Source organism: Lissotriton vulgaris, chromosome 6 (assembly GCF_964263255.1).
Source record: "Lissotriton vulgaris chromosome 6, aLisVul1.2, whole genome shotgun sequence".
Lineage (NCBI taxonomy): Eukaryota > Metazoa > Chordata > Amphibia > Caudata > Salamandridae > Lissotriton > Lissotriton vulgaris.
Window position 1 is genome coordinate 936,319,315 of NC_141694.1, and position 19,602 is coordinate 936,338,916.

Below are 19,602 nucleotides of genomic sequence, written 5' to 3' on the forward strand. Positions count from 1 at the left end.
ACTTATTTTGGTGTTTTAAACAGCACGGATTTTTATCTTACAACACCTTTGGAGGAGTGGGATTACAGATGTCTAAGGAAAAAGGTATATACATGTGCAGCAAACAGCGGAAATAACCAGGGTAGCCACAAATCTAATCAGAGTTGAATGGGTATCAAACTTGTTAATATTAAATCTCAGACACAAGTGTCAACTTGAAGAGGACTCTTCAATTGGATGCGGTTATGCTAAACTCACTCCTGAGTTCTGGCCCGTCAATCCGAAGGCTTTCATTCATGCTTCTGCTAGTTGAAGAGACCATGAGGAATTAGGTGTTATGCTGCTGAACAAAAATTATTTGCGCAGGTGCAATGAGTGACAGACTTGTGTTCTATCCATTAGGCATTGTGTACAATGCAAGTTGAGGGTAGAATGTATTGAGATGGGGTTAATTGCCCAACATGGAAAACAGAGGGGCATATTACAAAGGGGGGTGATAGGCAATTATCGCCGGTTTAGCGACCGTTTTCGGCCGCTAAGCGGCGATAATTCTATCGCTCTATTAGCAAGCTGTCTCTAACTGATGTTAGCGACAGCTTTTAGGCGATAGCGAGCGGTTTGGGGCCCGTTTTGCATGTCAGCGATATTTATCGCTGATGACACGCAAAGTGGGTGTACCTAACCTGTTAGCGACTGAAAGCAGTCGCTAACGTCACTATCGCCTATTAGCAAGGCAGGTGTAGCGATGGAAATATTCCCGCTATCGCCAAAAACTAACGCCTGCTCAGACCAGTTCTTAGCCATGTTATCCAATGGGAGGTGGGGTGGATAACATGGCTAAGAGCATTTCGTCGCTAATGCGTGAATATCGCTGTATTCTCAGTGATATTCACGCATTTCGCTGCTATCGCTGGATATTTTAGCACAATGAAGAAAAACGTTGCTAATAGCATGTTTTCTCCGCTAACATATCCAGCGATAGGCAGCGATAAAAAAATCGCCGCTAAGCCTATTTAGCTACAAATCCCGCTACTTGTTGGTAATATGCCCCACAGCTTTTTTAGGACTGAGTCTCAGATCCTCGTGATTTTTTCTAACCTTGGGCAAAGCACTATGCTACGCTCGCGTAGTTTGCGAAGTTTGCGCTACTTTGCACTAGGCAAACTGCGCATAGCACAGTGCAAACACGCGTAACGGAGTGCAGCAGTTATTTTTTGTTTGCTCGCAGTCCTCAACGTCAAGTTGGCGACTGCGAGCAAGCAAAATGACATCCTGGCGAGACTTTTTCCTCGTTCGCGTTCAGCAACATCAAGTTGCCGCTCGCGAGCCTGGAAAATAAACCTCACTGTGAGATTCTCAACGTGGGGAGGTCAGGTTCCTCATTGTGAGTGGTGGCGTATGCTCGCGACTGCTCGCGATGAGAAACTACCAGTCCGCATTGAGAAAGCTGCCTCTCGAGTAAAAATCTACTTAAGCGGCAGAAAATTACAGCTCGGACTGTGCAAGATGCCGTTATCAATGATTGCACAGTGCCGGATGCTTGTCCGCACTGTGCAATCATTGAAAACAGCATCTTGCACAGTTCGAACAGGGTACTACGCGGTTCGCGTAGTGCTACGCGTAGCTCGGGTAGTGCAAAGTGCACTTCCCGTAGCTACTCGTAGCGCTACTTCGCGAACAATGCCCAGCCCTCATTTTTTCATCAAAAACAATAACAAATCTTGAAATTATTTTGGGAATGGCCAAGAAACTTTGAATAAATGCATTTGCATTCTTAAAATGCCTCCATACAATCCCTAAATCTTCATATTAAATTAATATCATCTTGCATGAAATATTTCAAGATAAGGTTGGTATGAACTTTAGAGGTCACTCACTACACTATTCACTCACCATCAATCCTTTTGGTTGTAGTAGACCACGAGACCTTTTCGTCTGAGGTTTTTGCAGAGATCGGTAAATGTCTAATTGAGTCAATTCTTAGGTCTTCTTGTAATAATCAAATGGCCTAAACCATGTAAACAGATTTAGGAAATCAAAAACCTAAAATCGTTACAGGAAATTGCAAGTGTGTGACATGGATTTCAGGGGAAAGTCAGTTTGATTGTTTCTCTAAATTAAAGTATTATCTTTTTTATTGATGAAATCCAAATACGTAAACTTAGACCCAAGTTACTTAAAGTTTGTGGAGTGCAACCATGAAACAAGACAAGTATTTTCACCGTAGTACAGGCTTTTGGTGAAGTGTGTTTTAGTATGACTAAACTAATGGCTAATGTGTTCAGATTTCTTCATTTGCATGAGGCATGCCCATTGCAAATTAGCAAACCTTTTTCACAGGTACTTTGAATATTGCACAGCTTTGCTGGAAACAGTCCAATCCAGTAAGGATTCTACATTTTAGACCATCACTTGGATGGGGGAGTCCATGCATTGTGCTTATAGTCTGACTGCATTTAAATAAGTAAGAAATATAGTAGCATTGGGAAACATTTAGCGTAGAGCATACCACACAATTAACTGGCATAAGTATGCTAGATTAATAACTGCAAGTGGCGTTTCAGCCATACCCCAATAAACCTGCTTCTAGATGGATAACAAAATTCATTTGCATCTTTACAACAAAGATTAATGTTGCCTGATGTAGATGAATAGAAAATTGCTATGGATTACATTCTGTAAAAGCTTTGTTTTATCACAAAATTTGTAAGAATGTTGATCCAAACCAAACATCTTTAGCATCTAGAGTCACTGTGCACATATCGGTTTCCATTTGTGAAAGTTAACTCGTTCTTTCTTGAATTTCACTATCGCATTTGCACTTAGTCACATCAGAAATTACACAATTTCATTAATATATCATCAATTCTTGACTGGAAAATATCTGGATGACCTTGAGGCAAAATTGCAATCTGTTGCACCACAAAATGCAGATTTCAAACATTTGCATGGCAGCATGCATATCTGATGCTATGTGCATATACGAGTAAGCCAGTGCTTCATTTGTAAAACAATACGAGGCAGGGCTGAAAGTTTAGCTCAGAAACCTGCGGCCTTCATTACAGAATGCCAGGGTGCCGAATACCAAGGCTGCGTAGTCTTGAATCCACTTCATGCCTCTTTTATCAGCACCGGGCACTCCTAGCCACTTTCACTCAGTTTTGAAGGCTCTTTTTCATTCTTGCTTTCTCCCTTTGTCACTGTTGTATATTTTTTTTGTTCCTCCTTTTTTCCCCATTTTGTGTTTTTCTCTCTTTCTCTGTGTCAAAGTCTGATGAGGGAAAAATAAGTGTTGGTGCCCAAAAATGAGTGCCGGTGAGCCCCACCTACAACTCAAATGAAGCACTGCTGGCACATCACATTGAGCATCAATCCGTCTTTGCATAAATCAAGTATGACCTACCATGACATAACTGATTATCTTACCAACAGTCCTCAATCAGTCAGACTTGGGAAACATCATTGTAACTAACATTTTGAGAGCTAAAGCATGCAGTGGGTGAAGCTCAATTCAAAGCATGCTGTTAGTGCAAAGAAATAAGCACCCTAATCCCTAAATAAGTCATTGATTGTTCACCATGTTCCTTGATGATCACAATTTTATATAATACGAGCAACTGATTGGACCAAAGGCCATGTTCTTATTATTAGTGAAAGATGCATGTACCTTCCTGTTCCTTATCAAGTACTTCTTCCTCAGTCGTGGCAATATCAGCTCGGTGTTCGAAAGCCTGTGAGGCCTCGCTAACAGTGCCTGAGCTGGAAGGGGTCTCTTGACTGGCATTACTTGACTGAGCAGGGATCAGGTCTTCAGCCTTTTGCTCATGGGGACCATCGCCATTGACCATTCCACTGCCTTCAACGTCCTCTTTTGGCCCACTGCGGAACTTCTCTTCAGCCTCAAGCGCAGAAAATTCTTCGCCCATCGCTGCTGGCAGGAAAAAGGAGGCCCTCTGGGAACCTTCTCAGTAGACAATGGCATGATGGTGTTAATGATGTCATCAAGCTTTGTCATCATATAACTTTCAAGATAATGTTCAGTCTGCAACTATTGATACACTGGGGCATCATTTGTGAAACGACTATGGTCTCCCCTAATGTATATAGGTCATCTCTGTATGTTTGGTCTGTCCAATGGTTTTTATGAAGAAAATACCACATTTTTTGTTTTATAAGTCAACGAAGGATACCAAGTTGCATTGATAAATGCAAGATGATACATGATCAGTTGCATAATCCTCATAAAACATAGCATTGTAAATGCACTGTTTACTGTTGAGGAACCAACCAATGTTTACTTTGGGATCATTACATTTATTATAAGCCCTTCTTTCAAAAAAAAGTCTAAGTACTAGGCCAACAGTAAGAGAGAGCTACGCATCAAAGATGCAGGATTTATCATCAAGCACATGGTGAAGAAAATGATGCATTACACTAATGCTAGTAGACATAATGTCAGCATATGCATGGGGAGTTCTAATCTAAAGTAATTAGGGCAAGGCTCTCTCGGCCATCAAATTGTAAAATCAAGTGTTTCAGGATATCCACAAGCACTATGTAGTTGTATGCTTTGGCATAAGACATTTCAGTGGAATTATATGCATATTCATCCGTCATCCTGAAATCACGACCCGATTTTGCTTTTTGGTGGATCCATAAGCCCAGCCCTAGTTGTAATTATGCACACATTTAATATTCATAACAGCAATACAGTAAGCAGTTAATCAATACATTTTTGCAATCATTTTTTCTTGGAATCCAAGATGGCAGCAGTCTGCTCAACAAACTATAACTACAAAGCGCAATCTTAGCGCTGTGTTCCACTGCATAGAGCATACAGTTAGTGAAGCTTCACACAGCTGGAGGTCAAAGGAGAATGCTCATCATGGAAAGCACAACCGGAAGTCAATAGGAAGGTTCCAAAGGCATCAACATTTAAAGAGAAATCGGAGGAAAACACACAAACCTATTTTTTTCACCGCGGGTTGAACGTGCCCTAATTTGAGAAAGAGAGAAAAAATTAGGAATTTGCAAAGGAACAAGAGTATGTTCAATAGTCGGTTACTTTTTATCATTTCACATTCATGCAATTATATCGCTAAGGCACTCTCACGCCCTAAAAGTTACTTTTACATTAGATCTTCTGCATGCTAGGATGAACACTTATTGGTGATTTATTTTGCACGAATAGTGATCTAATTTAATTAGGGCAGGGAATTTCAGAAAGAAGCTTGGGTTTAGGATTACTGGAAAGGAATATTTAATACAGGCACAGCCTTTTTGCATCCATTCTAGCATTAAGCAGGAGATGCCCAGAAGGGACATTACGTTAGTTAACATTTACACAAAGTCTTCTGTTATCCCAAAATGCATGCAGACGTCAGTGGTAGAAATGTGTCGTTATTCAACATTAGCATCTACAAACCCTCTTGTGTAAAGTTGCTTTGTATGAACTATAAAACATAAAAATATAACAGGCAGTGCTTAATTTGTAAGAGAGAAAGTGCCAGTTCCCAAAGCTCTTCTCGAAAGCTCGCTGCGTGGTATTAAATGTGGTTGCGCCCAATACCATGGATGCGTAGCTTTGATTCTACCTCATGCCTCTTTAAACACTTCAGTGCTGATGACGAGCCCAGGCTCGTCATGCAGCACGGTGCTCGTGTGCTGGTGACGAGCCTGGGCTCGTCATGAGCCGTGGAATGCTCACACGCGGGGATAATTCCCCGCTGTGCTGAGCGTTCCATTGCGCGGACGGGCTCACGACGAGCCCAGGCTCGTCACCAGCACACGAGCACCGTGCTACATGACGAGCCTGGGCTCGTCATCAGCACTGCGGCGCCGTGCGCGGCCCCCCTCCCCCCGCGCCACGGGGGAATTAGCCCCGCGGTGAAGGGGTTAAAGCATCACCAGGCACTCCCTGCTCCTTGATCTCACTCTTGCAGGTTCCTGCTTTTTCCTTTGTGAAGGTTTTCCCGTCTTTCTGTTCCTCCCTTTTTCGACTTTGTGTGTCTTCCCTCTCTCGCTCTTGGTAAATTTGTGTTGCAGAGCAATGGGTGCCGGTCCCCAAAAACGAGTGCTGGTGGGCACACCCTGTACCCACCAGCTCAAATTAAGAACTGAATTCGAGACAACAGATGTGTTGTATGTCATAACAAGTTGCATGAGTCATAGTGTTACATAAGAACACATTTTGAGATATGATTGAGACTAAATATAACAATTCGCATAAAAATACACTGGTGGAGGGACCATGTGTCTGGGTTTCTGCATCTTGGACCGTATTACAGGACCTTTACCCTTGTGCAAAAAGTCCATGGCAAAGAGGAATCGGTCACACACTGATGCGGTGGGAGTGTTGGGGAAGAGCTTTCCCTATGGGGAAGAATGTTTCCCCATGGAGAGAAAAAAGTGCTTTGGCAAACTCCATTCCACCCCTGCGAACTCCTCTGCTATGAAGAATTTCACTTTGGGGGAGTGAAACTTCAGAAAAAGTCACAATACATTCCCCTGAGTACTTCTGTGAACAGTGAAAAAAATAAAGCAAATTACACTCAGGAGGGGCATTAATCTCCAGCCATACTTTTTAGTGTTTTTGATTATTGGGTCCTTGTTGTTTAGTGCGGTTTCCACAATCCATAGTCTCTGTTTTTTGCTGCGTGGCAAAACCTTTCTGTAATAAGTCAAGAAAGAACGCAGGACGAACCCAAAATAGTTGTACTGGGAAACGTCACTATTAATTGGCTATTAATCAGGCAGCAGTTATTTAGATTTGCATTCGCCATGCGCCTGAGTGATGACGTAAGCAGTGCTATTATGTTTTATCTCACTGCTTTATCGTGTGTTATAGCAATAAAAGTAAGCTAATAATTCTTTGTGAAATAAGATATTATGCTTCGGTAATAAACTGTCCTGTTAAAGCTTGGCATTTTGCCACCAGCAGCTCGTGCATTTTGCGAATTTGCATGATACAAATACATGTCACTGCCCAACGCTGCACACCTGTAGCACATAAAAGCAGCTGCTGAAAAGGTCATCTAAAATGCTGCCATCCAATAATCCTCGGTTTTTACATCGGTCAGACAAACTCTTCCCGCTCTAGTCCTTGTCAGGACCAAACTGGGGACCCAAATTTGCCCTGGCAATTTTGTCGGGCCAGCAAAACTCCCCGGGGGAGGGTGCAAGTGTGAAGCACTGCTGCTTTTGGTACTGGGGGCTGATATTGCAGCACCGCTGCTAAACTGCCACTCCCAGTAGCAGAACTGGCCTCCGCCTGCAAAACTGGCTCCCACCCTAAAAGCTCCCCGGGGAAACGCCCGATGCCCGCAACGGCCAGTCCAACCCTGGCCTTGTGTCATTAGATTCTTTGAGCACATCTGCACAGTAGGTCATAGACATGTATTAATCAACTTTGTCAGTTCAATGGCTATGCCCATACGTTTTCGTATTGTGCTTCCGTTCGTTAGATAGAGAAATGGAGCTCACTAGGGGGCATATTATCAAGGGGGTTTATCTCCGCTTTTTTGGCTTTAAAAGTCAAGAAAGCGGAGATAAAATTATCTCCCTATTACCTAGCTGTCGCTAACACCAGTTAGCGACAGCTAATAGGAGATAGCGACCATCTTGGGCCCCACTTTGCATGTCAGTGATATTTATCACTAATGACATGCAAAGTGGGCGTGCCAAGATGTTAGCGACTGGAAACAGTCGCTAACATCGCTATCTCCTATTACCAACTTTTGGAGATATTCGCGCTAAGCGCGAATATCTCCAAAAGCTAACACCTGCCCCTGAGCCGTTCTTAGCCATGTTATTCAATGGTAGGTGGATAGCATGGCTAAGAGCATTAGCTCGCTAATGCATGAATATCGCTGACTTTTCAGCGATATTCATGCATTTCGGCCGATTTTTATCGCTTAGGAGATAAACCTTGATAATAGCAAGGTTCCTAAGCGATAAAAATCGCCGCAGCTCGGCGATAAAAATATCGCCGCTAAACCAACATAGCGATAATTATCGCTAGTTGTTGGTAATATGCCCTCAGATGCTTCATTGAGGTGCAAGCTTTCAGAGCCCAAGACACAATCCAGTTTCTAAGAGCAGGCATGTTTTACTTCTCTCTTAGATGTGCTGTGTATTGCACCTGTTTATAGACAGAGGACTAAATAAAGAGGATTTTCTTGAAATAGTTGTGTTTTAGTGCAGGCCTGGGTGAGATTTCCAACACATGCAGGCTCGTATAAAAAAGATTTGATTCACAAAACATGTTTGTGATGGATCAGTAAGCATGTCTTACTCCTGGAGATTCATGAGTAGGTCACCTCTAACCTTAAAGTAAACCATGGTTTGTAAATCAGGCATGGGTATTCAGGTGTAAACCACATCTAAGACCGAAGTGAGACACAACTTCTCATATGTAAGGCTTTATGGATCAGCACCTCAAACAATTTTGACGGGTCAAAAGATCCCTATCATTTACACCACATGCTATTATCCACTTTGTGCACTTGTGCTTTGTTGCAATTAGTGTTAAATTGGTAGAAGAATAAGTTCCAGTGTCCAAAGCTCTGCCCGCAAGCCAGTGGCCGGCACCAGTGTGCCCAATCCCAAAGCTATGAAGCCATGAATTCACCTCATGCCACTTTCTTCCACTGCCACCCCACCTGACTCTTTGTTTCCTTCTTCCTCGGTTTGTGGTGGTTTGTCTGTCTTTCTGCTTCTTTTTCTTATCCCTTTGTGCAGTTTCCCTCTTTTGCTCATGGGAAATTTCTGAAGAGGAAAAATAAGTGCTGGCCCCTAAAAATGAGTGCCGGAGTGCCCCACGACCTACCACAGGCTCAAGTTAAGCACTTATTGCACTGGAGTGGTCCATCTTTGCACAGGAAGCACCACCACCTCTTTCAGGTAGTTCCCATTATGCATAATCCAGTAACAGCTCCATAACAAGTTAGGGAGCATCGATGCTTTTACAACAGCATTCACAAAGGAGTACACTGTTCCACCGGATCTGTCACTCCTATTCCTCCGAGTTATGCCGGGCAGCCGTAGACTGAGCTCTCAATAAGACTGGCATAGGGAGGCACATGGCTGAACACTTAGGCTCAACTACTGGTGTGCACTGGTACTCATCCTGGCCAGCGCAAACCTTGCACACTACTAAACTAGGTACAATATTTCACTTAAGTGCAGCACATGGCTCCCACTGGGTACAACACTTCAATAAGGAACGGTAAATTAGTAGTATTAGGGCATCACCTAACTGTAAGGTGCATTTTTCTAGCAAACCCCAGAGAAATCTCCTTTTCACCGGTGAATGGGGAGTGCTCCAGCTGACAAAATGTACTTTGCATCAGTGCTAACAGGTGCACCGCTACTGGATATGTAACCAATTCTTCATAGCACATGGAGCACAGAAGGGTAATTTACAAAACTGATTACGTTTTGAAGAGAAATTCTATTTGGGAAAAGGCTTTCTATTCTAGAGTCCCTTTAATCTCAGAGCACAGACTTCTAATACCATTGGGGTTGACTATCATTTGCTGAAGTCGCCTGATCGAGGAGCTGTGATCTTTAGGGCTGTTTTAACAGCATTATATGCCTCTGGGCAGAGCAGTGCACCGGGCCCTACCTGCACAGCCACTCACAGGAATAAAAATGTTTAATGGAAAATTTGTGTTAAATTCTGGTCTTCATGGAGCCCCTATGCTTTTAGGCACCCCGAGCAACTGCCCAGCGTGCCCATGCATTAAGGCGGCACTGGTGATGTTCTAATTGCAAAATGTGTGATTGCGACCCAAGTGAAACATTCGATTTTGTGGTAGGACGAGCAGTTTTTTAGAATGAATACCTGCAGCTGAGTTCTCATCTGTCGATATGATGTCAGAGATGACAGACACAAAGCCAAAGAGCCAATCAGCGGTTCCTTCCACGCTGCCACGAATGACTGTCATGGGCTCAGTGCTCAGCTTGTGCAAGGAACCACCTGGATGCACAGGTTAAAAGATAAGAGAGTGTGAAAAAGCATAACAAACATGCCCTGACAGGGGACATTAATTCTATTCTTTTATTTTCATTGAGCACGCTGGCCACTGAGATGAAAACAAACCTATTAGAACATCTTTAAAGATCCACTTAATATTAATTCTCCTATTTGCCTGAAATATACTGTGCATTAACTGGCTATTTAGTGCATGACCTAACGAGGGTGGCATTTACCACAGACTAAGTGTTGACATTTATCTTGCAAATGTTTTTGGTTCATAAAAACAATTATTATTCAATTCACTTCAAAAATATATCACATCATATGTGGTGTGTTTAGCGTAAAAAGACCGTGAACATATTTATTAAAGTCTAGCAGCGGTGAGTATTATGGGACAAAAAAGTTCTCTAAAAATGAAGAACAGATTTGAGTGAAGACATTTCTACAACACCCAACCAACAACTTCTTTATCCCAGACACAAGCGTTTCCCCTCAAGATAAAGACCCTTAAAGGCAGACTGTACAAGACACACGCAAAGCCCTTGTTTCATGAGCACCTATAGTAACGTGCACCCTCGCCAATTTGAATAGTATATTCTAATGCAGTCCTTCTCCCAGTCAGTTCCATTCTACGGATTTATTTTTATGTGTAGGTGTTTCTTGCATGGGTAGAATTGCCAGGCAGAATATGTAGCAATATGAGATGTTTAGTGGGTGGAGTTCTGCAATCTTATATCTCTGAAAAGATATTTCATTGCCATAAAGTAAAAGTCACTTCTAAGAACTGTAGCTGTTGAAATAAAGTATTTTTTACACCAGCGTCAACGACGGTGTAAGATGCCAATCTTTTAATACTCTTATTTTTAACAAAACGTGGATCTTAGCTATTAAAATTACTTTATTTTTTACTGTTTACCACCATTTCTAACACAATGTCTGTTATGAGCATGCTAATAGCACAGCATGATTGGCTGTATCAGCCATTCATGCAACAATAACAACACAAACTCGGCAATCATATTATAGACAAGCATATTACAACCTTTATGCAAGCTCATTAAAGATTGTCAGTGTTTGGACATCTTCCACACGTGGGATTTTAGTCAGCATATTTCATTAGGCATAAATAGTACATATGTAATGAGCAGTAAATAAAATAGTATATATTTGTGCATGTGTGTGTGTACATTGCATATATAGGAAATTAACAATTTTTCCGACAATACAGGCTGTGAAAACGGTAGAAGTGATACTACAGTTGATCAAAATGACATTTTTTCTTGTGCACACATAGGCCCCGATTAATATGTTGGCGCAGAGGGAACTCCATCACAATACCGATGAAGTACTTTGCTGCAAAAATCATGGTTCACCCGTCTGATTTAAATGCGGGTGGAACATATTTTGATAAAGGTGGAGACTTCTACATCTTCACAGTGGTTGAATTTCTTAGACGGCCCAATGGATGAGGAGCTGTTGGAAGTTTGGCTATATGTTCATCTACCTAATTTTGATGGGCGGACATATAGCCATTTTTCAATGCCTGTTACTATCAGGAAAAACCTGGCAATAAGGGTAATTGAAAAGTGCTCAATGCCTCTGTGTTAGACCTGACAGCCTTAGGGTGGTCTTCCCCAAGCTTTTTGCCTGTTTACCTCCACTTTTTGCTCTATTCTTTTGTTGGCCACAGGATTCTGAGCACATTACTACAGCTAACCAGTGCTAAGGTGCATGTGCCTCTCACATAAACATGGTGTTATTGACTTATCTACAATTGGTATATATAATTTATCTGTAAGTCCCTTGTAGAGTTTACTACCTGTGCCCAGGGCCTGTATATTACAAGCTACTAGTTGGCCTACAGCACTGATTGTGCCCTTTAAACATGTCTCAGGCCCTCCACTGCATAGCCTGCCTATGAAGATTACACTGCCATGTCGACTTGGAATTTAAAACCCCTTGCCAATCTATAACCTCCCATTTTAATATATATAAATCACCCCGAATGTAGGCCCTAGGTAGCCCATAAGGCATGGTGCAACGTAAGTAACAGGTAGGACATATACTTTTAAGTTTTACATGTCCTGGTAGTGAAATGCACCTAAAATGGTTTTCCACTAATGTGAGGGCTACACCTCTCTTAGGTTACATTGGGAATTCGTTATTACACTCTTAAGCTGTAATTCCTGATTGAGAAGGAGTAGCTCTGTCATGGTGAATATTATTGGAAACGTGATGAAAAATCCTCTTTTCCGGCAAAGTCGGATCGAACACTACTATTTTAGAAATGGCACAAATAGACTGATGGGATTTCAGTGCTCATAAAGATCTGTATGCCTGTAGCCTGTCTCCAATACACATTTGTGTTGTGTGACAGCTGAACTTTGTGCATTCCCTCTAGACAGCCATAACACAGGAAGGACTGGGTGTGACAGAAGATTCATCTGCATACTGATAGCCTTTGTGGGCAGGAAGAGGGAGACGTGGTTCACACTTACACCCGAATAGGGTGTGTCTTGCCCTCAAATGAAGGGCTGATTTACACTTTACGGGTAATCTGTAGCCAGGGCTAGGCTGAAAGGGATCTTTATGCACTTCAGAGGATTCCTTTGAAGTCACTCCTACATCAAAGGCACTTTTAGTATAAGAACCAGGCGCTGGCCCTATCTAATCAGTACATTACTGGACCAAGTAAGAACTCTGCTGGAGTAAGGACTGCTTTGCTGAAAGTATTGCCACTTTGGTGTGAGTGACTGTTCTGAGGAAATGCTTCTCTGCTTTGCTGTGCTGCTACGCTGCCAGCTGACCTCTGCCCTGCTGAGGACAAAGATCGAGCCCAGAGTGACTCCAAGGGCTTGCTGTTTTGACTCCTGCTCTTCTGAAGTATCAGTGACACTGAAGACTTCCTACAATTCTGCTGCAGCTGCTGGACTCTGCCTTCGGTGAGTCCTACCCTTGGCTGAGGTGCCCCCTCCAAGCTCTAGGCCTCAAAATTGAGAGATGTAGCTGCTTTCATCATCTACAGCTCCTGGGCCCTTTACATCAAGCATGGGCTCTTTGCAGCCGTGAACAGGCCCAATCTCTCCTGAACTGCGTCGCTCGTACGAAGGAGCAGCACGAGCTGGCGCACCTTTGTCTTTTCACACAGCAGCATTGTCCCTTGGGACTGCAAGGCCCCTGCCTGTCTGTCCATAATGCCCAGCGGCTCTTCACACACTGTGGACCATCGCAAGCGACGCTCACTGTGCTCATGGCAAACATCTTCCCCTCAAACGTGACTCCTGGCTTAAATTGAGAAGGTAAAACTTCAGCAAGACCTGTTTGGAACTGTAGCTGTCCTGCCTGCACTCCATCATGGTTGGCTTCACTTTTCAGATTTACCCCAGTCTAGCACAAACTCAAGTAACCTTTAGTGCTATTGACTTCTAAGCACTGTAGTTGTGTTTATTGTTTAACAATTCATATCTCGACTTCTACTGATTGGATTTTTGTCATTGTGGTATTGTGTTACTCAGATGAATAAACTCTTTTGTTATAACCCTGTGTGGAGCCTTTTTGTGGTATTCTCATTGACTTACTGTAATTTGAAAATTACTTGAATACTTTATGTATTGACTCTCAAGTTAAAGCTGACTGCTCTGTACCAAGCTACCAGAAGGTGAGCATGGGTTAATGTAGGGTGTGTATTTAACTTATTCTGACTAGGGTGAGCATTGGCCCCTACTTGGAGCACGTGCAAACCTTTACCAACTACAAACTCAATTCCTAACATTGGTGATCAGCCATAAGGATAGGACTTGTGTTTGTGTAATACCTTATAGTAATTCAGTGTTCCATTCAACTCTATACTTAGACCAATTCAAACATTCCTCATGATTGGCAAAAAATGTTGTCTGTCCTGTGCTAATTGACATTTTTCTAATTTTCAATTCTCCCTGATTGGCCTTTCGATTTTTTTCTGCTAAAACATGTCTCAATCTGGAGGACCAGCACCTGCACATGCACCTGCACTTGAAGTTGTGGAATTTCATCTGGCCCAGTTGGAGTCTTATACCGTAGCTCAGATGAATGTCTTTTGCAAGCAATTTCATGTCTCAATGAGGCGTCACCAGAAAGATGGACTTGCAGAAAGCCTTAAGGGCCAGGGCAGAGTCCCATGGTGCAGGGCTGATGACCTGGATGAGGATCAAGAAATTCCTGAGAAGGATGAGGAGCTGACCCTAGATGCCAATGTGGATTTGGGACTGCCTGTGGACAAAGCCACCAACTTGCGAGCTGTAGTAGTTGCTTCCAGAGCAGGGAGCAGTGTCTTATGTAGGAACCTGTCCCCTGAGGATTTGGAGGACAGGAAACAGGATAGGAAATTGAAATTGGAGTTTGCCAAGTGAGAGAAGGAGCAGGTTCTGGAGGAGAAAAGGCTGGCCATGGAGGAGAGGACTATGGCCCATGAGCTCAGCCTGAGAGAGCTGGACATGAGAGCACTACAATGGGGCCCAGCAACAACGGTAATTGTGTCAGCATACCTGCAATGTCCTTGCAGGAGCACAGGCATTATATTCCCAAATATATGGTGCCCAGTTTCAATGTGGGGGATGATGTAGATAAATGGCTGGCAGCCTGTAAAGCGGCTTTAAAAGTCTGAAGGGTATCAGAGGAGCTCAGCTTAATTTAGAGTGTGTATTTGACTTACCCTGACTGCAGTGTTATTCCCTACTTGGACAGGGTGCAAACTTCTGCCAACTAGAGACCCCATTTCTAACACCCCCTCACTAGCGTGCTTTTTCGTTTTTACAATTAAAAAACATATGTTTGCCATACATCTCCTTCATGTTGAAGGAGCCATTTGGCAAAAAAACAGAACATTGACAGAAACCGCCATGACAGCTGTTCTTACCAATGCTAAAAATGTCCACTGGGACGGCGCACTTTTCTAAATTTGGCAGTCAGCACCTGCCTTAGTGCAGCTGAGTATTTTACATCGTCAATGTAGTTTACTCCATTGGGCCAAGAGAGTCAAGAAATAATTGAAGCCCATCATTTTGGCAAAACAGCAGTTACTTTTCTTTCCTATGGGTGCATGTTCCATTAAAAATGTCAAAGATGTAATTACTCTTTCTTTTGGACAAGGGAAATGTGGTGAAAGTTTGTGAAAGTAGCTCTTTGTGTATGTTACACATTGTTTATTACACTGTCTACGTATTCTAGTGACTTCCGAAGAGGCCATGGTATGGAATACTTTCTAGTTTGTTCCAGAATATGAAATACTAAAAGCCAAATGTTATGGCCTTTTTCATTTCTTTCTTGGTGGAAAATGCAGATGAAGCTCCACCAGCTTTAAATTCTTCTCCAAATTACAAAAAGGTCACTTCCCTCAAGGTATAACATTTAACTGCCTCTCTCAAACACATAAAAACAGTTGTAATGGTCCTTTACAGAATCACAATATAATAAACATTGTAAACATCTAACAAACCGCCATATATGTCTTTTATTGAGTCAACATTGTTGCATGTTTCACCCCAGTTATTGATCTGTAATCAATCCTACATTCAAGTATGTTAATTCCCGGCAAAGCAAGTCGTATCTGCACTAAATACACATTAGCTGATGAGCTCACAAACTCTAATATACAAAGTTGCAAGAGTCAGCTTGTGTTCATTTCCGGTGTTCAAGTAAAGCAAGGGGCTTATTCAGGAAGACTTTTCCTTGACAAGTTATTTTCCTATTTGTAACCCACAAACATATCACCATTTTAAGGATTTCAAGGCGTCGTTGGCCATCGGGGAGAATAAAAGAGCTATTACCCAGAGTCACATGATGCTGAGTTGCCCCCGGAGACCCAACCCACAATCCTTCTCGCCAGAGGCAGCCGCTCTGCCTGCTGCACCACACCTATCCCAGCAAACACGTTTACTTGTGAAATACGTATGTACGCGTCTTTCTCCTGGAAATTCATGAGTAATTCACACCTCAGTCGGGAGTTAGACATATTCATAAAGAAATCCGATGAGTATCAATGCTTTTCAATACCTTCTATATGAGGCTTGAAGTCGCATCTCACTTGGTTCATTTACATAAGTGATAGTGCCATCTTTGCTGCGAAATACATCCCACAATCCCCTGCTCAACAGCAATAAATAAGTCTGTCTTTTTAACCCATATGGGTTCAGCTTAATCACATTTTTGCATGAAGAGGAAATTTTCTTTAGATGTAAACAAGGCAATGGAATAAACAGGATTTCTCTATTAGGAATCTGATCTGAAATTAGTTTGTAGAGCACATCAACCAAACATATACAACTGATGAGAGGGGATCATCAGCTTTGTTGCTTGTGTTTAAAGATGCTAATAGCTTGCACACATTTCATTAATTAAAACTCCTTAAGAGAGACAATGGTTCAATTCCCATTGGAAGCTTCAAAGTAGTGGTTATACCATAAGATGCCTGATGTGCAATGGAAGGGATACACAGGGCCCATTGTGAGTGAGCATTGTTGAATGTTATCATTCTTGTAGCCAATTAAATCTGACACTGAGGTGTTGGGAATATTTTGGGTGTGAAAAATATTTCCTATTCGGACTTTTTGGGGATTAACATATGGGTGTTGGTGGATATCTAACCAAAATCTGCATTTCTCAGTAATTTTCAGACCACTTCCCCAGTTAAATTCCAGAATATTTGTCCTGACGAAATGTAACAAAAGTTGTGAACTTATTTGCATCCGGTATTTACTAGATGCCATAAGCATTAAATCACTTACATTTACTATCCATATGCAAATAGGTTTTTGTCCTGGGATCACAATTTAAAGGACCTCTTGTAACCAGGTCCACAGTGTTTGTCACCATTGTGAGCATGAGAAGCATTATTATTGGGAACTCGAAGTGCAGTTTGTGACCTGCAATTGGTTTAGAGGTGTCACGTGACGGCATATAAAGGTCATCTGTGGTATATTTGGGACAGAACCAACACCAACAATACCTATTATTTGTATACCTATTTTTCTTTTCTTTAGTGTGCCATGTTTGTTTTTGTTACGCGTGTTTTAGCACTGCAATGATAAAATGCAAGATCTGGGGTTGCTAAGAGGCTCTGTGAATTTTAAATGAATTTTGCACCTATCGCTTTGCAAAGCAACCAAATGACAATTTTTCATGGCCCAACTTTTTATATAGCTATAATTCATTTATGAACTATTGCTGACTTTTGGGATTCACATGCTAGCTATCGCATTTTCTCTTTTTTTAAAAATATTTTTTTATGAAATTAACTGGTGAGCATTTGATTACATTGAAATATAAGTATGTAGAAATAGTGCCTGCAGCATAACGGCATATTTAGTCACATTTGTGGCAGTTAGTAGCTACTGCTCAGCCATTAGGACATAATAGCCAGCCCATGTCAGAGCGCTTAAAACACAGAGCCATTCCATTATGAGTCCTTGCCTCCTGGGCCGTCTGCTTCCCTCTTCATTTGGTCAACACATGTTTGAGGCACTCCTGTTAGACAAAAGACATATCAGAAAGGGGACGTAGAAACTAAACTGAGAAAATATAAACTACAAAATACATGCAACATTGAAATGCCTATCAAGAGCAGATTTCTTGCCACTGACAGGATAAATATAAAGTAAGATGTCAGGATACAGTATTACAATTCAATCTACCTGTCATGTTCACACAGATTCTTTGTTATTTGAATTTTTTGACCTTGGACTTTTTGACCTCATCTGTAATTTAGGGCCCTCTAACTAGGCCTTAGGCAAAAATGCTAATTTAAAGTGTTATTTACTTTTGACTCCCATTAGGGGCTGTTACCATCAAGCTGACCGGCAACTTTGACATGCCACTAAGGTGTCCCTTAGAGGTGTCAAATATGAATGGCTAACACATGGAGAGATAACTACATTAATTTGGTTGACTTTCAAACTATCAATCAGTTAAGTTTTTTTTGAGGCTTTGGATTCTGATTATTCATCCTCTCAAACGAGGTGTTTCACACAGATTGTGTGCCAGATTGAAAGCAATAATGCAGCTGCATCTCTCTTACAATTAAAATGTAAAATCCAACCAGTAATAACGATCTTCGGTGTGGCGCAGGTACCATGTTCACATTTAAGAATGCGTTTGTAGATTTGAATGAACTACTCATATAAGAATACATGGTCCAATTAATTGTCTTGTACAGGTTTTGACTATGAAAGACATATATTGTGTACTTGTTTTAGCCAGAGTGCTTTATTAGGTCACTATTTCCTTCTGGAACGGAGAGACTTCCAACCACTTCAGGCACAGTGCCATGACTGAAGCTTCAGAGAGATTTCACAAAAGTCAGCAAAGAAACAGCATGGGCTTCCCAGGTGTTCCCTGTTCTTATGGGGGGGGGGGCATTCAAGTATCCATCTGTCTTGAGTTTTCAGGTCTTCTGACGGTTAGGTTTTGGTTTGTAACACATCCCTGTGCGCACTCTGTATTTTGAGTTCTAAAACTGATTTACACATACCCTTGAACACTCCCTCCTTGATGAGAGAGACTAAAAAAGACTGAAAGTCATCTTTTTTGATCCCACTGAGACATCTAATATCTTGACCTTATCCCTTCTGGAGCGATTCTCTAGTCTCTCTAAAGACTCTGGAAATGTTTTGTCTTGGTCCTTATTGCTATTTCCCTCTTAAATCTTTCTACTTCTAGAGTCACATTAGTTAGATTCTTGGGCGTTTGTATGAAGGGTTAAGTAATCTAGCTTAAAAAAAATAAAATAGAACACGACTCCTGAAAACCTTTCAAATCTCCATGGATAGACCATGAATCAGTGATACACTATTCCTGACTCAGTCACCATACTGTTGCTGATCCTCAATTTGATATCTTTGAGCTGCACTAGCACCTTGCAGATTCTGTGTGTATTCTGGGGTTATTGTGCTACTTTCCAGCTCAGCTCCATGAACTCTGCATACCTGCCACGATGTGGTATTCTCATCTAGTTACAGTGAGTTTTAGGGCTGAAACTCCCACTTTCATGCAGGTGGGGTGTAATCATTTCGTTTGTGAGCGTTCTCAGGTCAGCCTCCTTCCTGGTCGCTTTCTTGGTGCCTATACTACAGCTGCTATCCCTCTTTGGTCCTTATATGGGTAATTATCTCCTGACTGACTCTTTCTTAGTCTCTATTTTAAAATATACAGAGCAAAGAAAAAGTCGATTTGGGCACTTTTCCCCAACCTTACGGTCTCATGCACCTTTCTTAAATAATATTTTGAGACTCTTCACAGGGTTCTGCTCGTCAGTACTTGGGTGTTTGAGCTTCTCTATTTGGAATTACTTTGCCCTTTTATTAAAATGTATCCGTCTTCTTTAGATGTGAGTGAGTATCTGTTCACCTTAGTTTTTAATCCACACACTTCCCCTGCTCCAATACCAAAAGCTAACTTACTTTTGGTATAGCCAAGTCTCTTTTTCTAATTTCCTGACTGAGAGAATGGAGATCTCTTGTTGTTTCAGCTGGAGCTCTTCTTTTCCCTGCTGACGTCCAACAAGCTTGCAACACATGATAAAGGCAGTCTAAGCTCCCTTTCACATTAGACGAGAGACATTGGGTATCAGAGCGCTTTAAATGAGCACCAGTTTCGCTACAGAAGGACACATT

General features: G+C 41.9%; 1 protein-coding gene across 50 annotated transcripts in view; it reads right to left on the reverse strand.

The window, feature by feature from the left end:
• Positions 1-19,602, reverse strand: part of LOC147708230 (uncharacterized) — a 2,035,583-nt gene that overhangs the window by 1,784,050 nt on the left and 231,931 nt on the right. For 40 of the 50 annotated variants that reach the window (XM_086926955.1, XM_086926934.1, XM_086926954.1 and 37 more), the window contains exons 4-7: positions 17,405-17,458; positions 9,824-9,958; positions 4,946-4,975; positions 3,647-3,940 (exon numbers count right to left, since the gene is read on the reverse strand). In XM_086926955.1, the coding sequence (XP_086783081.1) occupies positions 3,647-3,940; positions 4,946-4,975; positions 9,824-9,958; positions 17,405-17,458 (513 nt within the window). The remainder of the gene's footprint in view (positions 1-3,646; positions 3,941-4,945; positions 4,976-9,823; positions 9,959-17,404; positions 17,459-19,602) is intronic. The other 10 variants (XM_086926953.1, XM_086926940.1, XM_086926979.1 and 7 more) reach the window with 7 other exon arrangements.